General features: G+C 37.4%; 1 protein-coding gene across 2 annotated transcripts in view; it reads right to left on the reverse strand.

The window, feature by feature from the left end:
• BABAM2 (BRISC and BRCA1 A complex member 2) overlaps positions 1–13,823 on the reverse strand; it is a 179,944-nt gene that overhangs the window by 77,108 nt on the left and 89,013 nt on the right. For both annotated transcript variants that reach the window (XM_069800335.1, XM_069800336.1), the window contains exon 7: positions 6,320–6,429. In XM_069800335.1, the coding sequence (XP_069656436.1) occupies positions 6,320–6,429 (110 nt within the window). The remainder of the gene's footprint in view (positions 1–6,319; positions 6,430–13,823) is intronic.

Consider the following 13,823-nt stretch of genomic DNA (forward strand, 5'->3'; position numbering starts at 1 on the left):
TAATAATAAAAAAAATCCCTATTGCAAATACAGGGAAAGATTTCAAAAGTACTAAATACTGGCCTAGCTAGCAACTGAGATGATAGTAGTTTTCAATGTCATTGCCAGAATTAGTTTTGACTAATTAAAAGTGCTTCTGACAATCTCACTCTACAAAGATACAAGTCTAAACATATGGGCAACAGTAAAGAACCAAGAACACTTTTATGAATAATACTGTCTGATGTCCTAAAGAAAAATTACTTTGTTCCCTTTTTGCTTCATTATCACTCTTTGTAGGAGGGTAAACATATCTAGAAGCAGTGATACCACAGTAAAAATGCTGAGGAGGATATTTTAGAAGAGTACAGCTTTACAACGGTACTTAGAAATGCCTATGTTGAAACAGGGATTATTACAATGAAACATGGTATACTCACAGTACATGACAACATAACATGAAACAGAATTGTATGTTTAATTAGGGTAGCTTGAAATAAACTATACGTACACAAGTGAAAAAATGCAACACCTTAATGGAAAGGTTTGTATCTAAAGGAAACAAACGTGTTTAAAACTAGTGAAATTTCTGTAGACCATTCCACTCTAGTCAGAAGTACGTTAAAGGAAGGGAGTTGGAGAGGGCTGTCTTGAATCGCGTTTCCCTTTTCTTTTGTAATTTCTTATTAATTCAATTTTCTATACACCTCTACTATACTATCCCTTTAAGGGATACACTACTTGACACACCATGTAAAAATACTCCTTCCACCATCAGGTTACAGAACCTTAAGCATACAGGCTAACACTCTAGAGAGAAACCTGACAAAACCTCCAGGAAGACACAAACCCTCCCCAACGTTCAACTCTAAGTTTTGCTCTGAGACTCGAGGCAACACTGACCTCTGGATTGCCACAAAGCATATGTCAGACAAAAAAATGCCCCTTATCTCCTATACAGAGAAACTGGTACCTCATTACCTAGCAACAAAATCAGTCCCACCAAACTGTGTCAAGTATGTCATATCTCAATGATTAGGTCTAAATGCTTAGTCTCTTAACTGAAAGAAAACCATCTTAAAAATCTCACTAACTGAACCATTTAAGGACAGTATCAACATATCCAGCAATAAAGCACCATTTAGATAATGGACACATAATCTTAGTTCTTCTACAACTATTTTCACTAATTGTTCTGTATCAGCTTCAGAAAAAAAAGGAACAGCCAGTACAGTTGAACGCCCGGGACAGAAGTACAAGTCAATCTGTTTTGAATGTCAATCCCAGAGTACCCTGATCTCTTCTGAAGCTGTCAACAGGCCATCAAAAGGTGGCTGCAGAAAACCAGATGATTTTTAGGACACAGGAAGAGTTGCAAAGCAGAGCTAGACTGGAAATCTGGTTACAGTACTGCCTACAGTTTCAGAAGATTTGGATGATGGGGACACAGCACATACAACAAGCAGGAGGTATCACTGACTCACTGGCCAGGCATTGCGTAGAGGCATGACCAAACTAGGCTTAATTGAAGAGAAAGCCCTGCAAAGCTACAGTAATTCCTGCTTCCCATGTCTGCAAAAATGCTCTGGGATTTGAAGAGGTCGTGGACTGTCTTGGCTGTCTACTAACAATTCTCTACTGAAATCATCAACTCAGATGAATAAGCACATTGTTATATGCCAAATAGAAGACCTTCTTACTTCTGTCTTCTACAAAGACAAACATATAAAAAGGCCTAAACATGACCACTCATTTAGAGCCCGTGTATTCATAACCATTCTGAAACAGCAGGCTTCAACCGGTGATGTGCACTCAGCAGTATGGCATACCAACTTTAAAGGTGAAGCCCTTCACAGCACCCCTGCATCTCAAACGTAGTGAGAGGTGGTACCTGGCAGTAAATGGATAATATGCTACAGTTTTCCTCCTTCAGCTCCTAACAGAAAGGACAGGTAAAAGATAAGAAACACCTTAGAGCAAATACATGTGTTTAATTTTCTCTTCTTTTTTTTTTTTTTTCCCCATCAGTGAAAAACATACAGAAACATTCAAAGCCTAAGAGTTCAGACCAGGTTCTTGTTACTCTCCCCTGTCTGTATGGGAAGGTTAAATGCAGTCACCGAACTCTGCATACCACCCTCAGTCATGAAGAACCCTCTGGCACAGCTCCCAGACCAGTAAAAAATGACCATTTCAGTCCCCAAAGCATGGAGCCTGATCCATTTAAGCAAAACAAGTTCTACTGACAGCTGGTTTTCTTAGCATATTCACATCCACATATTTATCAGAAAGAAGCCCTCCAGGACAACACTGTTTATTGCAGGATTATTCGCCTGAATCCAGGGAACACAGCATTCACTGAGCAACAGTGTTTCTACCTTTGTATCTTTTTTTCTTAAAATGCGAACCAAGACAAACCCATTTTTATTTTCTTTAGCATGAACAACTCATGAAAGAAAAAAGAAACCACAAACATACATTAATTTTTTTCTTTTTTAAAAACCCACTTCTGATCCACATTCATGTGTACTACGCTGACACACATTTTAAGCATTAATATAGAAATTAGCTGTTCAATCTCGCACTGACTCCTGGGATTTAGAGACTAGTGACTTTTAATAAATGGAAACCAAAGATATGATGGATACTTTTATTACAAATTTCCTTTCCATATGAGTATCTAGTACACTTTCACTAGAAAGGTAATTTTGAGCAAGCAAGATGCTTTCTACTGACAGGTTTAGAGACATTATGAATAATGCATGGAAATGCAGAGACATAAGGGGTAAATAAATATCCCAGCAGCTCCTCATTGTGCAGAAGAAGCCTCAGAATATGTCTGTGCCTACTTAGCAGCAGGAGATGGTCAGGTGGATGAGCAAGTGAGAGGCCTCAGGTACTGACACTGCTCAGCTCTCTGACCCTCTCCCCAAAGCACAGCAGCCATCAGTGGGGGATGAAAAGCATCCTGCAGCCCATCTCACGAGGAGAAGGATGAGCCGGGGACACACACTCACAGATGCTGACTAGCACCATCCTCTCAAGTTGGGTGGTCTGTCTACAGGGTTTCCCAGGTTATCACCTCCTCCAGAAGTGTGCAGAAACTTGTTTTTATGATACTACAGTTATGATGATAGTTTTTAAACAAAACACATATCATAAATACCCCACGTTTCATTTTAACTTAATCTAATTTTTGAAATAATTAAAAACAACTGTTACTGGCATCTATCTGCTTATTGATGCAGTGCATCAGTGAAGAATAAGAACAATTCTTAAAATTATAAAATGAAAGCTTTTTTAAGTGATTGATTTCAGATTAAGAAAACATTAACTAGAAATTGTTGCTAATGTGTTTTGAACAATTAGTATTTTAGGGAATGTTTTTAAATTATCAAATTTTAATGAAAGAATTAAACCAGGTATAATTATGAATAATTATTGCTGAGATTTTTATGAACTAACACAAATGCTCCTCATCCCTAAGGGTGGGATTGTTTTTTCACTCTAAGAACTGGACTGGACACTCTTGCAGCCAGACACCACACCACACAAGTCAATGGAACACCGATATTGACTCCAATGAGCCACAGCACTTCTCTGCAGCATTTTTACCCCCTGCTTTAATACGTGAGCTTTTTCAAGCCAACCAATGTACTAACGTCTTGGCCCCAAACCATAAGAAGTGGACATTTCCCTCATTTTGCAAATCTCTCTTCCAGAGTCTATCACAAAGAGCAGTCAAAGTCTTACTAGTATTACGTTTACATCCACCTCAAAATAGAGCAAATATGCTTTACAATAACCCTTCAAAGCAAAACCACTATATTCATATTGCTAGGGCTCAAATTCGCTGACAAGATCTGTGGGTATGTATCATTTTTAGAAAGTGCAATATGGGAATGCATGTTTATATGGTAGAGCACAAAAGCAATGAAACCTCTTGGGAAAGCAGGAGATAACTCCTATTACACAAATAGGCCCTTTGCTCTTATTTCTCTACAAAGCTGTAACATTTGTATCTGAAAATGTTTTTTCATACGTCAGGAAAAATGCTGTTCCTGTTTGCTTGTTCTTCCTAAGGTGAACCGAGTTTAGTATTAGCAAAATAATTGTGGGAATTTGGTATTTTTCCTGTTTTGTTGAGTACTTGGGAACTGTCAACTAGTACTTACTCCACCTCAAAATCTGCTGCATTAAAAAAATACACTAGTGATTTGCTTACATGGTTTTTGTAGATGCAATTACTGTTAGCAGCAGGAAAGAACTTTTATAAGCAGAACACAATTCAAATGTAACATGCCATGGCCTCAAAGTCATTAAACTAATCCTCAGGGCTTCTTGAGGCTTTTTGTATTTTTGGCAAAAAGTATAAAGAAGTATGCGTTGTTGCTTCAGTTCCCAAACACTGGAAAGTTAAATATCTAGACTGTCAGCCCCTGCTAAACAGAGCAGAGACTGGTTTTGGGAAAGAACAAGAGACAACTGCATCTCTGTTATTAAAGCGCAAACAAACACTGAAAATGTACCCATACATTTTTCCATGGCACATAAAATGTAGCCAGTAGAATAAAGTAAGGTGCAACAGCTCACACACAACTCTGGTATTATCGATTACCAGTATCTAGATACTATGATGAATACCATACAAATGCATGAGCACAGACTGAGTTAGACAAGTTAAGTATCTCAACTTCGATACAGAGATAACATGACAAAGGTGTGGCATGGAACTCCAGGGTTTACTGGCATGATTTTAACATGCTATAAATGACAAAGCCATAAATATGCCACATGTCAGATATGTACTAACACCACTCAAATATCTTTCTGCTATATTGCTCTACAACATACATCTAAAATCAGATATTCTCTAGGGCACTGACAGAAAATGCAATACTTTTAGGAAGACAAAGTGTTCCTTCATATTGCTATTATGCTTGGTATCAAAAGGTTAACATCTTTCTAAAGATACTATTGAAAGGGGGAAAATAACCAATGTATTCTTTAGCACATGAGTCATTTAGACAGACTACCTGGGTGGCCTGAAATACACTTAATCAACATGTGACTAGAGCTGAAAATACAATGGAAACTAATGACAGCCCATTTGCTTTTAACAGCAGCTGAGCATAAGAATCCTTTGGAACATGCAAGGATAATTACATGTTTGACTACAATTATTCCCTCAGCTAATGTTGACAAAAAGTAGTGAATTGATAAAAAATATGAAAATGTAAAAGCTGCTAAAAATATTGTGTGTGTGTTTGCACGTGCATGTGCAACCTACATTTTCTTAAGTAAAATATCTGGGATGCCTTATGCCTTTATCTAAATCAAATCTTGGGTTTTGTTTTTTTAATTGCATCCAATACTTTATCCAGACCAATGCCCTGCTGAGAAAAATGTCAAGATACCATGTTCCTTCACTCACACAAACTTTATCACTGAGTTATTATAAAACTGTGGTAGTCAGTATTTCCCATCCTTTCTTCTCTACCCAGAAGTGTCATCACCAGTTCAGAGGAAAGCCACTGCAGTATTACCCAGAAAAACAAAGCATCACTGAAAGAATGCTAGAGCAGTTTGACTGTTGTATACCTGAACAGTCTAATGTAGTTAATTTTTTGAAGCAGACATTACAAGACTGAGATACTGAAAGGAAGGAGGAGCATTAAGACATTCTTAATTCCAGAAATGGAAGAAGACAAATTTCATGAAAGCAGACTGATTTCTAATCCTCACCCTTCCATTTTAGGAGCAGAAATTTGTTTCTCAGCAAATCTGTTTGCCAACTGGTAAACAGATCAGTACGGCTCAACAATCTTAAAATGAAATATTCAGATATTCTCCTGAAAAAAGTAACTTACTAAAGCTGCAAATTCCTAAAAAACAATTAATAAAGCCCTTTAGCTTCTACAACAATACTTTATTCAAATGTGTTATGTATATGCAGTGAACTTACCTTCCCAAAAGAAATTAAAGATTCCCCCCCCAAAAAAGCTATCAGTATGCTGTACTGTAGGAGGCACTCAAAAATATACTGCCACAGGAAAACACAGCATAGTTTTCATAGATTATGATGCTACAAGAATACCACATGTAGCCAGTGATGACTTTTCTTCATACGAGGTCCAGGCATAGAGACAGAACTAGCCAAAAGAAGATCTGTCATTTCTCTACCGCAGACATGCTTGCAGTAATCACTATGACTGTAGGCAATTTAAAGCAATAGCATGTTATCACCTAGCCAACATTTCTCACATATATCAGGAAAAAATTGTAAAGTTCAGAGATGAAGTAGAATCAAAACACCAGAAAAAAAACCTGTCTCACTCACTGTTCAATACGTGGGGAGAGGTACAGCTTAGGAAAAACCTGAGTAGCTTCCGCATCCTCAAAACTAACGGAGAGAAGTGCAACATCTTCTCCAGGATCTTCATTCACATCCTGTACGTAAAAAATAATAAATATAAAATGGCAAATAACAAACTGAATACTTATAAGCTTACAGATAACTAAGTCAAACACCAATTTATTTAGTAGATGCTTAAGTGGGGAATCTAAAGCGTAACCATTGAAAAACAGGCCTGGTATTGCCCTGGTATGCTCTGTCCCACAAGCAGCTGTGAGGAAGGAACATGCAAACCACTTAAACATTGTTAGGAGACCCTGCCCTATCTGGGGAGAAAAAAAAAAGCGACTCCTGAGTGGTTTCAGGAAGACTGCCTTGTGCCATTTGAAGCTTTGGCAGGACTGAAACTGTCAACATCCAGAGAGACTAGCTGCATACCAGCTATTAACATGCAGAACAAAACATGCCATGAAACTTAGTGATAAACTGCAGGGAAGAATGGGTCTTAAAAGCCTAATTGTCTTCAACGAAAACTGAGACAGAGCTGACTCTTCTCAAATTCTGCCTTGGTGTGCAGCTCATTTCTGACAGCTGAAAGAAAAGTGTACTCTTGGAAATGCCTATAAAATGGTCACAAGCACATTATGGCTTCATGAGCACACTATGGCTAGAAATCAGAACACAGTTTTAACCTGAAGTTGCAGGACAACACTCCATACAAATGGTGAGGACAAAAACTAGCTGCTGTCCTGTTGGGGTATGATCAGTTTATGGATGGGATTATATGGCATGGTTGCCTGTAACAGCAACAGACAGGATCTCATGACCCACAATGTTCCCTTCAGCGTTACGTTTCTGAGTGGGACTATCGTCTACAGTAGAACCACCAGCACAGATTACAAAACCTTTTTCAACAAGACAAACAACAACAAAAAATACCCAAGAGGGCAATCTTCCCCCAACTTTTTCCCCAGTATTTAATATGTTTCCATCATTAAGGAAAAAAATTAAATAAGGAACAGCTTTCACTCGTGAAGCGGAGTATGGCATCAACTAGCTTTTTCCCATTAATTTGCTAATTGTCAATCAAACAAAAGGAACTATTAAGACAGATTAAGTAGTAATGCTAATGATTTAAAAGGTTTTATTTTAATGGGCATTCTTCAAGAGATGACAAGTACATATAATACGTTCAGTAGTGTAGGTATACAGTTCTTCCGAGACCGTGTTCTTTTGTTTCTAATTCTTTTCAAATAATTTGGTTTTTTACAGAATAGAACCTACATGCATTTTACAAGCTACATGGACAAAACCAAACATATTTCATCTTGCATTTAGTATTAGTGCTTAAGTTGATGTGCACACACAGATTGACACCACACATAAGACCAGTTTCTAGAATACCATCCAAGTGCTTACTGATCAAAGAAAAGCAAAACAAGGAAGAAAAAAAATAACAACCCAAAACAGATTAGGTGAACACCACTACAGCATCCATTAACCCATACAGTAATATTACATTGTATTTTCTACACTCACTAGTGGCTGCTTTAATATGAAGACTCATGCCAGGTAAAAAAAAAAAAACAAACCACACAACGACATAAATCATCATGGTATCTTTGCATGTTAAACTGCAATAAGCTGATGCGTGTAGTAAGAGCAATAAACTGAGATGTGATTTTTTTTTTTCATTTACAAAAATAACACACAACAAACACTACGGCAACTACTGTGGCCAGCACAGCACTGCATTATGTTCATACAGCTACTGTCCAATGCAAATTTGAGTAAAGAAATTCGCTTTCTTCTATAACTACCACTTTTCACATGGATGCATATTTTTGGCCCTGAGAAATGAAAACTGTAACTTAAAAAAGACCCCCAAAACCAGCATTCCTGTAGGTTTTAAAAGATGCAGTGCAGTACACCATGAAGCTGCTCAACCTTATTCCTCGGGTGGCTGCAGATTTACACAGATTTATGACAAAGTCCCTTGTATCTGACACCATACTGTTCATTCCTTTCAGACTTTGTTACTTCTATTTATGCAAGAATCTGCTTGGTAGAACTGCATTCAACCCTAGTATGTTTGTTACAACTGCTGTTTATAAAACTAAACCAAAACCACCTCTTACAGATAAACTGTGGAAAGCTTTTCAACTAATAGACCTTTTTGATGTTGTCTGTGCCAGTCACAACTTAACTCCTTCAGTGATCTCTCTCCTGGTCATCTCTACAAACCTGTTAGTGACTAGGTAAGATGATGGATCCTTGTATTACCAGGCAATGACATTTCCCCAGAACAGGGGCCGAGATCCTTCCATTACACCAAAGCGTCCAAAGGCAAGGGTTGTTTTAATGCTTCTTATCAAACTCTGCTCAGGCAGTGTCTTCCCCTTTCCCATTTCTGCATGCGTATTTCTCTCAAAGAACAGGCCAGATTTAAACAGAACAGCAATGCAAAAATCACCTCTATTTTTATTTTTCAGTTGGCTTCAAAAGAGAGAGTGACATCCAATTGCTTTAGCAATATTATTCCCTTTTAGGAAAAAAAGAGGCTGTTGAACTAAAGTCACAACACATTTTTTAAGTAGCCATGTTCCTTCTCATAATTTGTATTTAACTCATAACACAATGTTAGAGGATTTTATTTTAAAAATTTATTTTATATTTAAGAAAAAAACTAATTTTGTAAAAATTAAGAATGGGAATTTTCCATAAACATTAGCATCCAAGGTTAGAACTGCCACATTAAAGTACCATTTTATACTCACAGAACTTTTTCCACACAACACTCTACAGAAGGTATTATTAAAATGAACTTCCACTGAACAGAGAACACATCCTGGGCCACAGGAATTTTGAGGTTTAAAAACTGAATGTTTGTAAAAATGGTTGAAATCATTAGTTAAGCATGTGACAATGCACACCTATTATTTTTTTCCACAACAGTCTTATGCTTGATAGTAAAAAAAAACCCCAAACCTCTAGCACACTGCAATGTAAAAGATCCAGCATAGATTTTCATGGTGTCTTTCTGCCATCTTGCTATCATGTTTGGTTTTTGTTTTAAATAACCTTTTCCTCATTTCAGAAAATGTCCATTCAAATCAAACAGGAAAAAAAATGGTTACACCATTTAACACTGAAAATAAATAGTTTTCTTTCTCAAGAACTGCAAGCGGTTTCCTATGTTTACAGAATACTATGCACAATGTGGACTGATCCTTGACTAAACCTCCAAAGTGCTGTGGAAATGCAAAATATACATAGTAAAGCAGTGTGGTGAGAAAGGAACAAAATAAAAAGTAAAGATTTTCAACCCATAGACTTTTTTCTATTGCAGAGACCTTCTAGCAACAACTTATAAGAATAAATAAAACTTTTCACAAAGAAAAGCATAAAGAAAAAGCTCATGGTATTTTATTCTAATTTACCCTTTGTCTACTTAGCCAGTGCAGATGAAAGGTTCATTAATTAAGTATGTATTTTTGAAGCTCAAGAACAAGAGACCACGTGAAAATACAAATGCAGCACAGAACAGATGAAAACGGAAGTTTGAAGGCATTTAGAAATTTTTTTTCCCAAAAAACTTCAGGAAAAGACTTCAGGTATCACAAGACTCCAAACTAAAACTTAAAATCCTACTTCTAATTGTGTCGGCACTGCCTAAACAACCATTTGTTAGTGTTCATTCATATCAATCTACATTTACATTCAAATGCATGCTTCAATGTTTACAGCTGCTCCCTTTGCAAGATACTTAATCTTTTTACAAAGTTAGTATGAGTTGTTTATGAAAATTATCATCAAAACCGCTTTAAATACACCATCCAAATGGTATTGTTTTCTCGTATCCTACCTACTGTAATTGAAAACTGGGAATTTACTGGAACTGACAATTTATTATGAGTCAGATGGTCGATAGCCAGTCCAACCAAAACATCTGCTCTGCACAGTCACAACTGCTATAACCCATTTCCTTTTGTGCCTGGAGTCCAACCAAGTTGTACATTACAGTTCCTTTTCCTTAAAGATGCAGAATCTGGAAAATCAGTTATTACCTTTTCTTACTTATCAACAAAGAATCACCTTGCAACCTCTGATTAGAGTATTCTTTCAAGAGGAGGTATTTCTGTATTTGGCATGCAAGTGCAATTCCCTGCACCAAATAGCAATGGATAAAGCAGTAAGTGACTGCAGGCTTATTCCAGGCAGCGGCAAGACCTGCCTTTCCATGGAAGTGGAAGACGTGGGAGGCAGGGGGGATGAGGTTGGGAGGAAAGAGTGTGCAATGGGCCAATGCATAAACCAAGGACCTGGTATAAGGAATCTGGTTTAGCGCGATTAACTGTAAAGCAAGAATGAGAAGAAAAGAAACTTAGGATTTGGTAGAAAGGATGGGAAACGATGTGCAGGAAGAGTATTGGCATGCTTTGGGGAGGACAAGCAGCTTCTGGCCTAGGGGATGGTAGGAAATTAGACAAGGGAGCAGGACTTCTGGTAGGGCTGTTAAGTTTGTACCATAAGCTTAAACAGCAACTGGTTTGGGGATAAAAGTGAGGTAAGGAAGAGCATACAAGTTGTTCAACCTACTGGATGTTCCTTTGGGTAAGGAGAGGCCACGCAGACAACTGATGTTGCAGAAGCCTCCAAACTGTATGGTCAGGACAAATCTGCTTCAGGAGATTTCCAGTCCCAGCTGATCATTCCTACCTCTTCTGGGAGGTTTCTGACCTCTCAGCTCTCACTACTGCTCAATTGTCTTTGTGGTATGACTGTAATCGAGGGGATGGAAACCTCCAGCAAACAGGGAGGGGAAGGGATTGTTTAAAACAATATAAGCAAAGGATAAATGCAATTTACAACTTCTGTGATGTGATGGGGGGCGGGGAGGAAAGTGGAATAGAAAGACAGAATATGGATGAGAACATGGAGGACTGAGTCAGCATTGATCTTAGCATCTGCAGCCAGCTTATGATAAGTGGAAGTCTTTTAACAGACACTTACTTGAATGTGGTACCTCTCAGCCCTACCAAGTCAGTCAGCTTCACAGAAGTTGACTGTGAAATTTATATTTCAGGATCCTTTCTGGAGAAAAAAGGTCTCCAGAGGAAATGTATGAGAATAACATGCATTCAGAAAGGTAATTTATCTTGGGGTCAAACTTAACCCATGTAATTTTGCATGATACATACCTGTAATGGAACAAAACTTATTAACAACTGATCAGAGAAGTGCACAACAGAATTTGTTTTTAAAGCTGAAATGTGAATTGCAGCAGAGAAGAATACACACACTATTTACTTCACTAGTACTAATGAGCTACTTGCATCACAAAGGTTAGCAAAGTTTGGCCTTTTTCCTCCAAATGACAGCATGCAATAACTTGAAGAGCAACTGTCAAATAAAGCACAAGCAACTTGTACCCTTACTGCATAGCACTTTCACTAGCCAGCTTTCATACAAGCAGTTACATGTTCTCCCAACCTTTTTCTACATGTAATGTGTTTTTTAAAAATAATAAAACTAGGAGAAAGCAGGCTAGGGAATGTGAAGTGGCAAATGAGACTGAGAAATCTGCTTCACTCTAGGGAGAATATATAATTATTCCAGGAAATTCTTTCTTCTGTCTTCCAGGAAACCCACCAGGTCTGATCAAGGAGTACGGATTCTTTAAACAGGATCTTTAATGAAAACAAAGGCAGTTACCTTGTGTGCACTGCCCACAGCATCACAGTGTTCCAAACACAGCCCCTGTCCCAAGGTAACGCAGCAAAACACTCGCCTCAGTCTGGGCAAAGAGTGCGTTTGAGCCCAGTGTAATTCCTGCTTTAAAAGTTAGGTGAAAATCGTAGTCTGGGAACAACTTTGCAGAATCTGAAAAGCTTACTTATAGGACAAGATACTGAGTTTTCTTCATTAAAACAAATTTAAATAAATATCTACTAAGCATTAAAAAAGTATCAGCAAGACCTCCAAGTATATCTTCGGGCATCAATAATTGAACATGAAAACAAACACTGTTTTCTTTAAGTGTGAGTAACAACCCAGGGTTTTGTTTTGTTTTCAGACTTGCAAATATAAACTTGAGACCTGTTTTGCCTATGCCATTTTCTTTTATTATGGTCATGGTAATTTACCACTACTTTCACAATGAGTTACTATCAGAGTTAGGTAAAGAATGCTGGTAGGAAAAGCATGGGAAAAGACAAATGGTTAAGAAGAAAGAATAACATTCTTGTCCATGAAAATACATGTTAGATACACAACTTTCAAGATTAATGTCATTTAAGTAGATAAAAGTTAATTTGACAGCAGAAAAAGTTGGGGTGACACTTTTACCACAGCAATACTGTTCGCTTAAGTCTGAAAAACACAATCTAAGAAAATGAGGCTGATTTCTTCAAAGGTCAAACCCATGATTTGGTAAGTTTGGGACTCAAATTTGAAATAAATAATCTAGGTGTGGCACAGTCTAAAATTAATATTAGGTGCAGTCTAAAATTAATATTTCTGACTGATTCCAAGTGAGCTAAAATGTATACAAAATGATTATGTAGAAACAAGAGATACAAAGTACATTTGCAAGAGAAGATCGTTCCATCATACTGACTGAATCTTTCTAAGCCCTCACTGAAAAACTGTATTTATTAGCTATGTTTTAATGACACGACAGTACGGGATATTTTATATTTTTAAAAAAGACTGATATGTAAGATGCTCATGATCTTAAATTTCAATTTGTTCAATGAAACTTAAGTCCAAGTGTATTAGCTCTACTTGCTCTAATATCAGGTATCACATCAGATTAAAATAAGATTAAAACCAAAGTTTACATAATTTGGAATGTCTCTGCAACAAACTAGAAAAAATAACACAAAACAGGGAGAAACAATATTAGGAAACTAGATTGCAGGGAGGTATTCTCAGACTTGTTTCTTCCATACATTCACAGAAAAGTGCTTTTGTTTCCTAGGACCCCAATTTATCCAACACTACAGAGTGCTGCTTAATTTTTGTTTTGTTTACTTCTATCCTAATTTCTAAAGGAGAGCAGATAAATTTTGTTAAAACACTACAGTTTTACCATTAAAAAAGTACATTAATCTGAGATGCCCCTATTAATCTGATGAAGTTTTATAGGCAGGAAAGAGATTCCAACACCACCATATCTTTCCTAAAACCTCAGTCAAAGCAATCACCTATCTCTGCCATCACCAACTGATAATGGGATGCACAAAATGTTCAGAGACTTCAAAGCTTAGTTGGTATAGGTCACCCTGCCTGTTCTTCAACAGTGAGCAGCAGTTGCACCCACCCAGACCACGCCAATGTTGCCGTGTCTTGACAAACAACTTTTCACCTTTAAATCAAGAGCACCACAAAAACAGTTCTCAAAAATCCAGATCTTATTTCTCCTACCAACAAATATTGCAGTAAGGTACTTTCCATCAGTGGTGCTACTGGCGGAATAAAGGACAGC

Source organism: Haliaeetus albicilla, chromosome 13 (assembly GCF_947461875.1).
Source record: "Haliaeetus albicilla chromosome 13, bHalAlb1.1, whole genome shotgun sequence".
NCBI classification, from domain to species: domain Eukaryota; kingdom Metazoa; phylum Chordata; class Aves; order Accipitriformes; family Accipitridae; genus Haliaeetus; species Haliaeetus albicilla.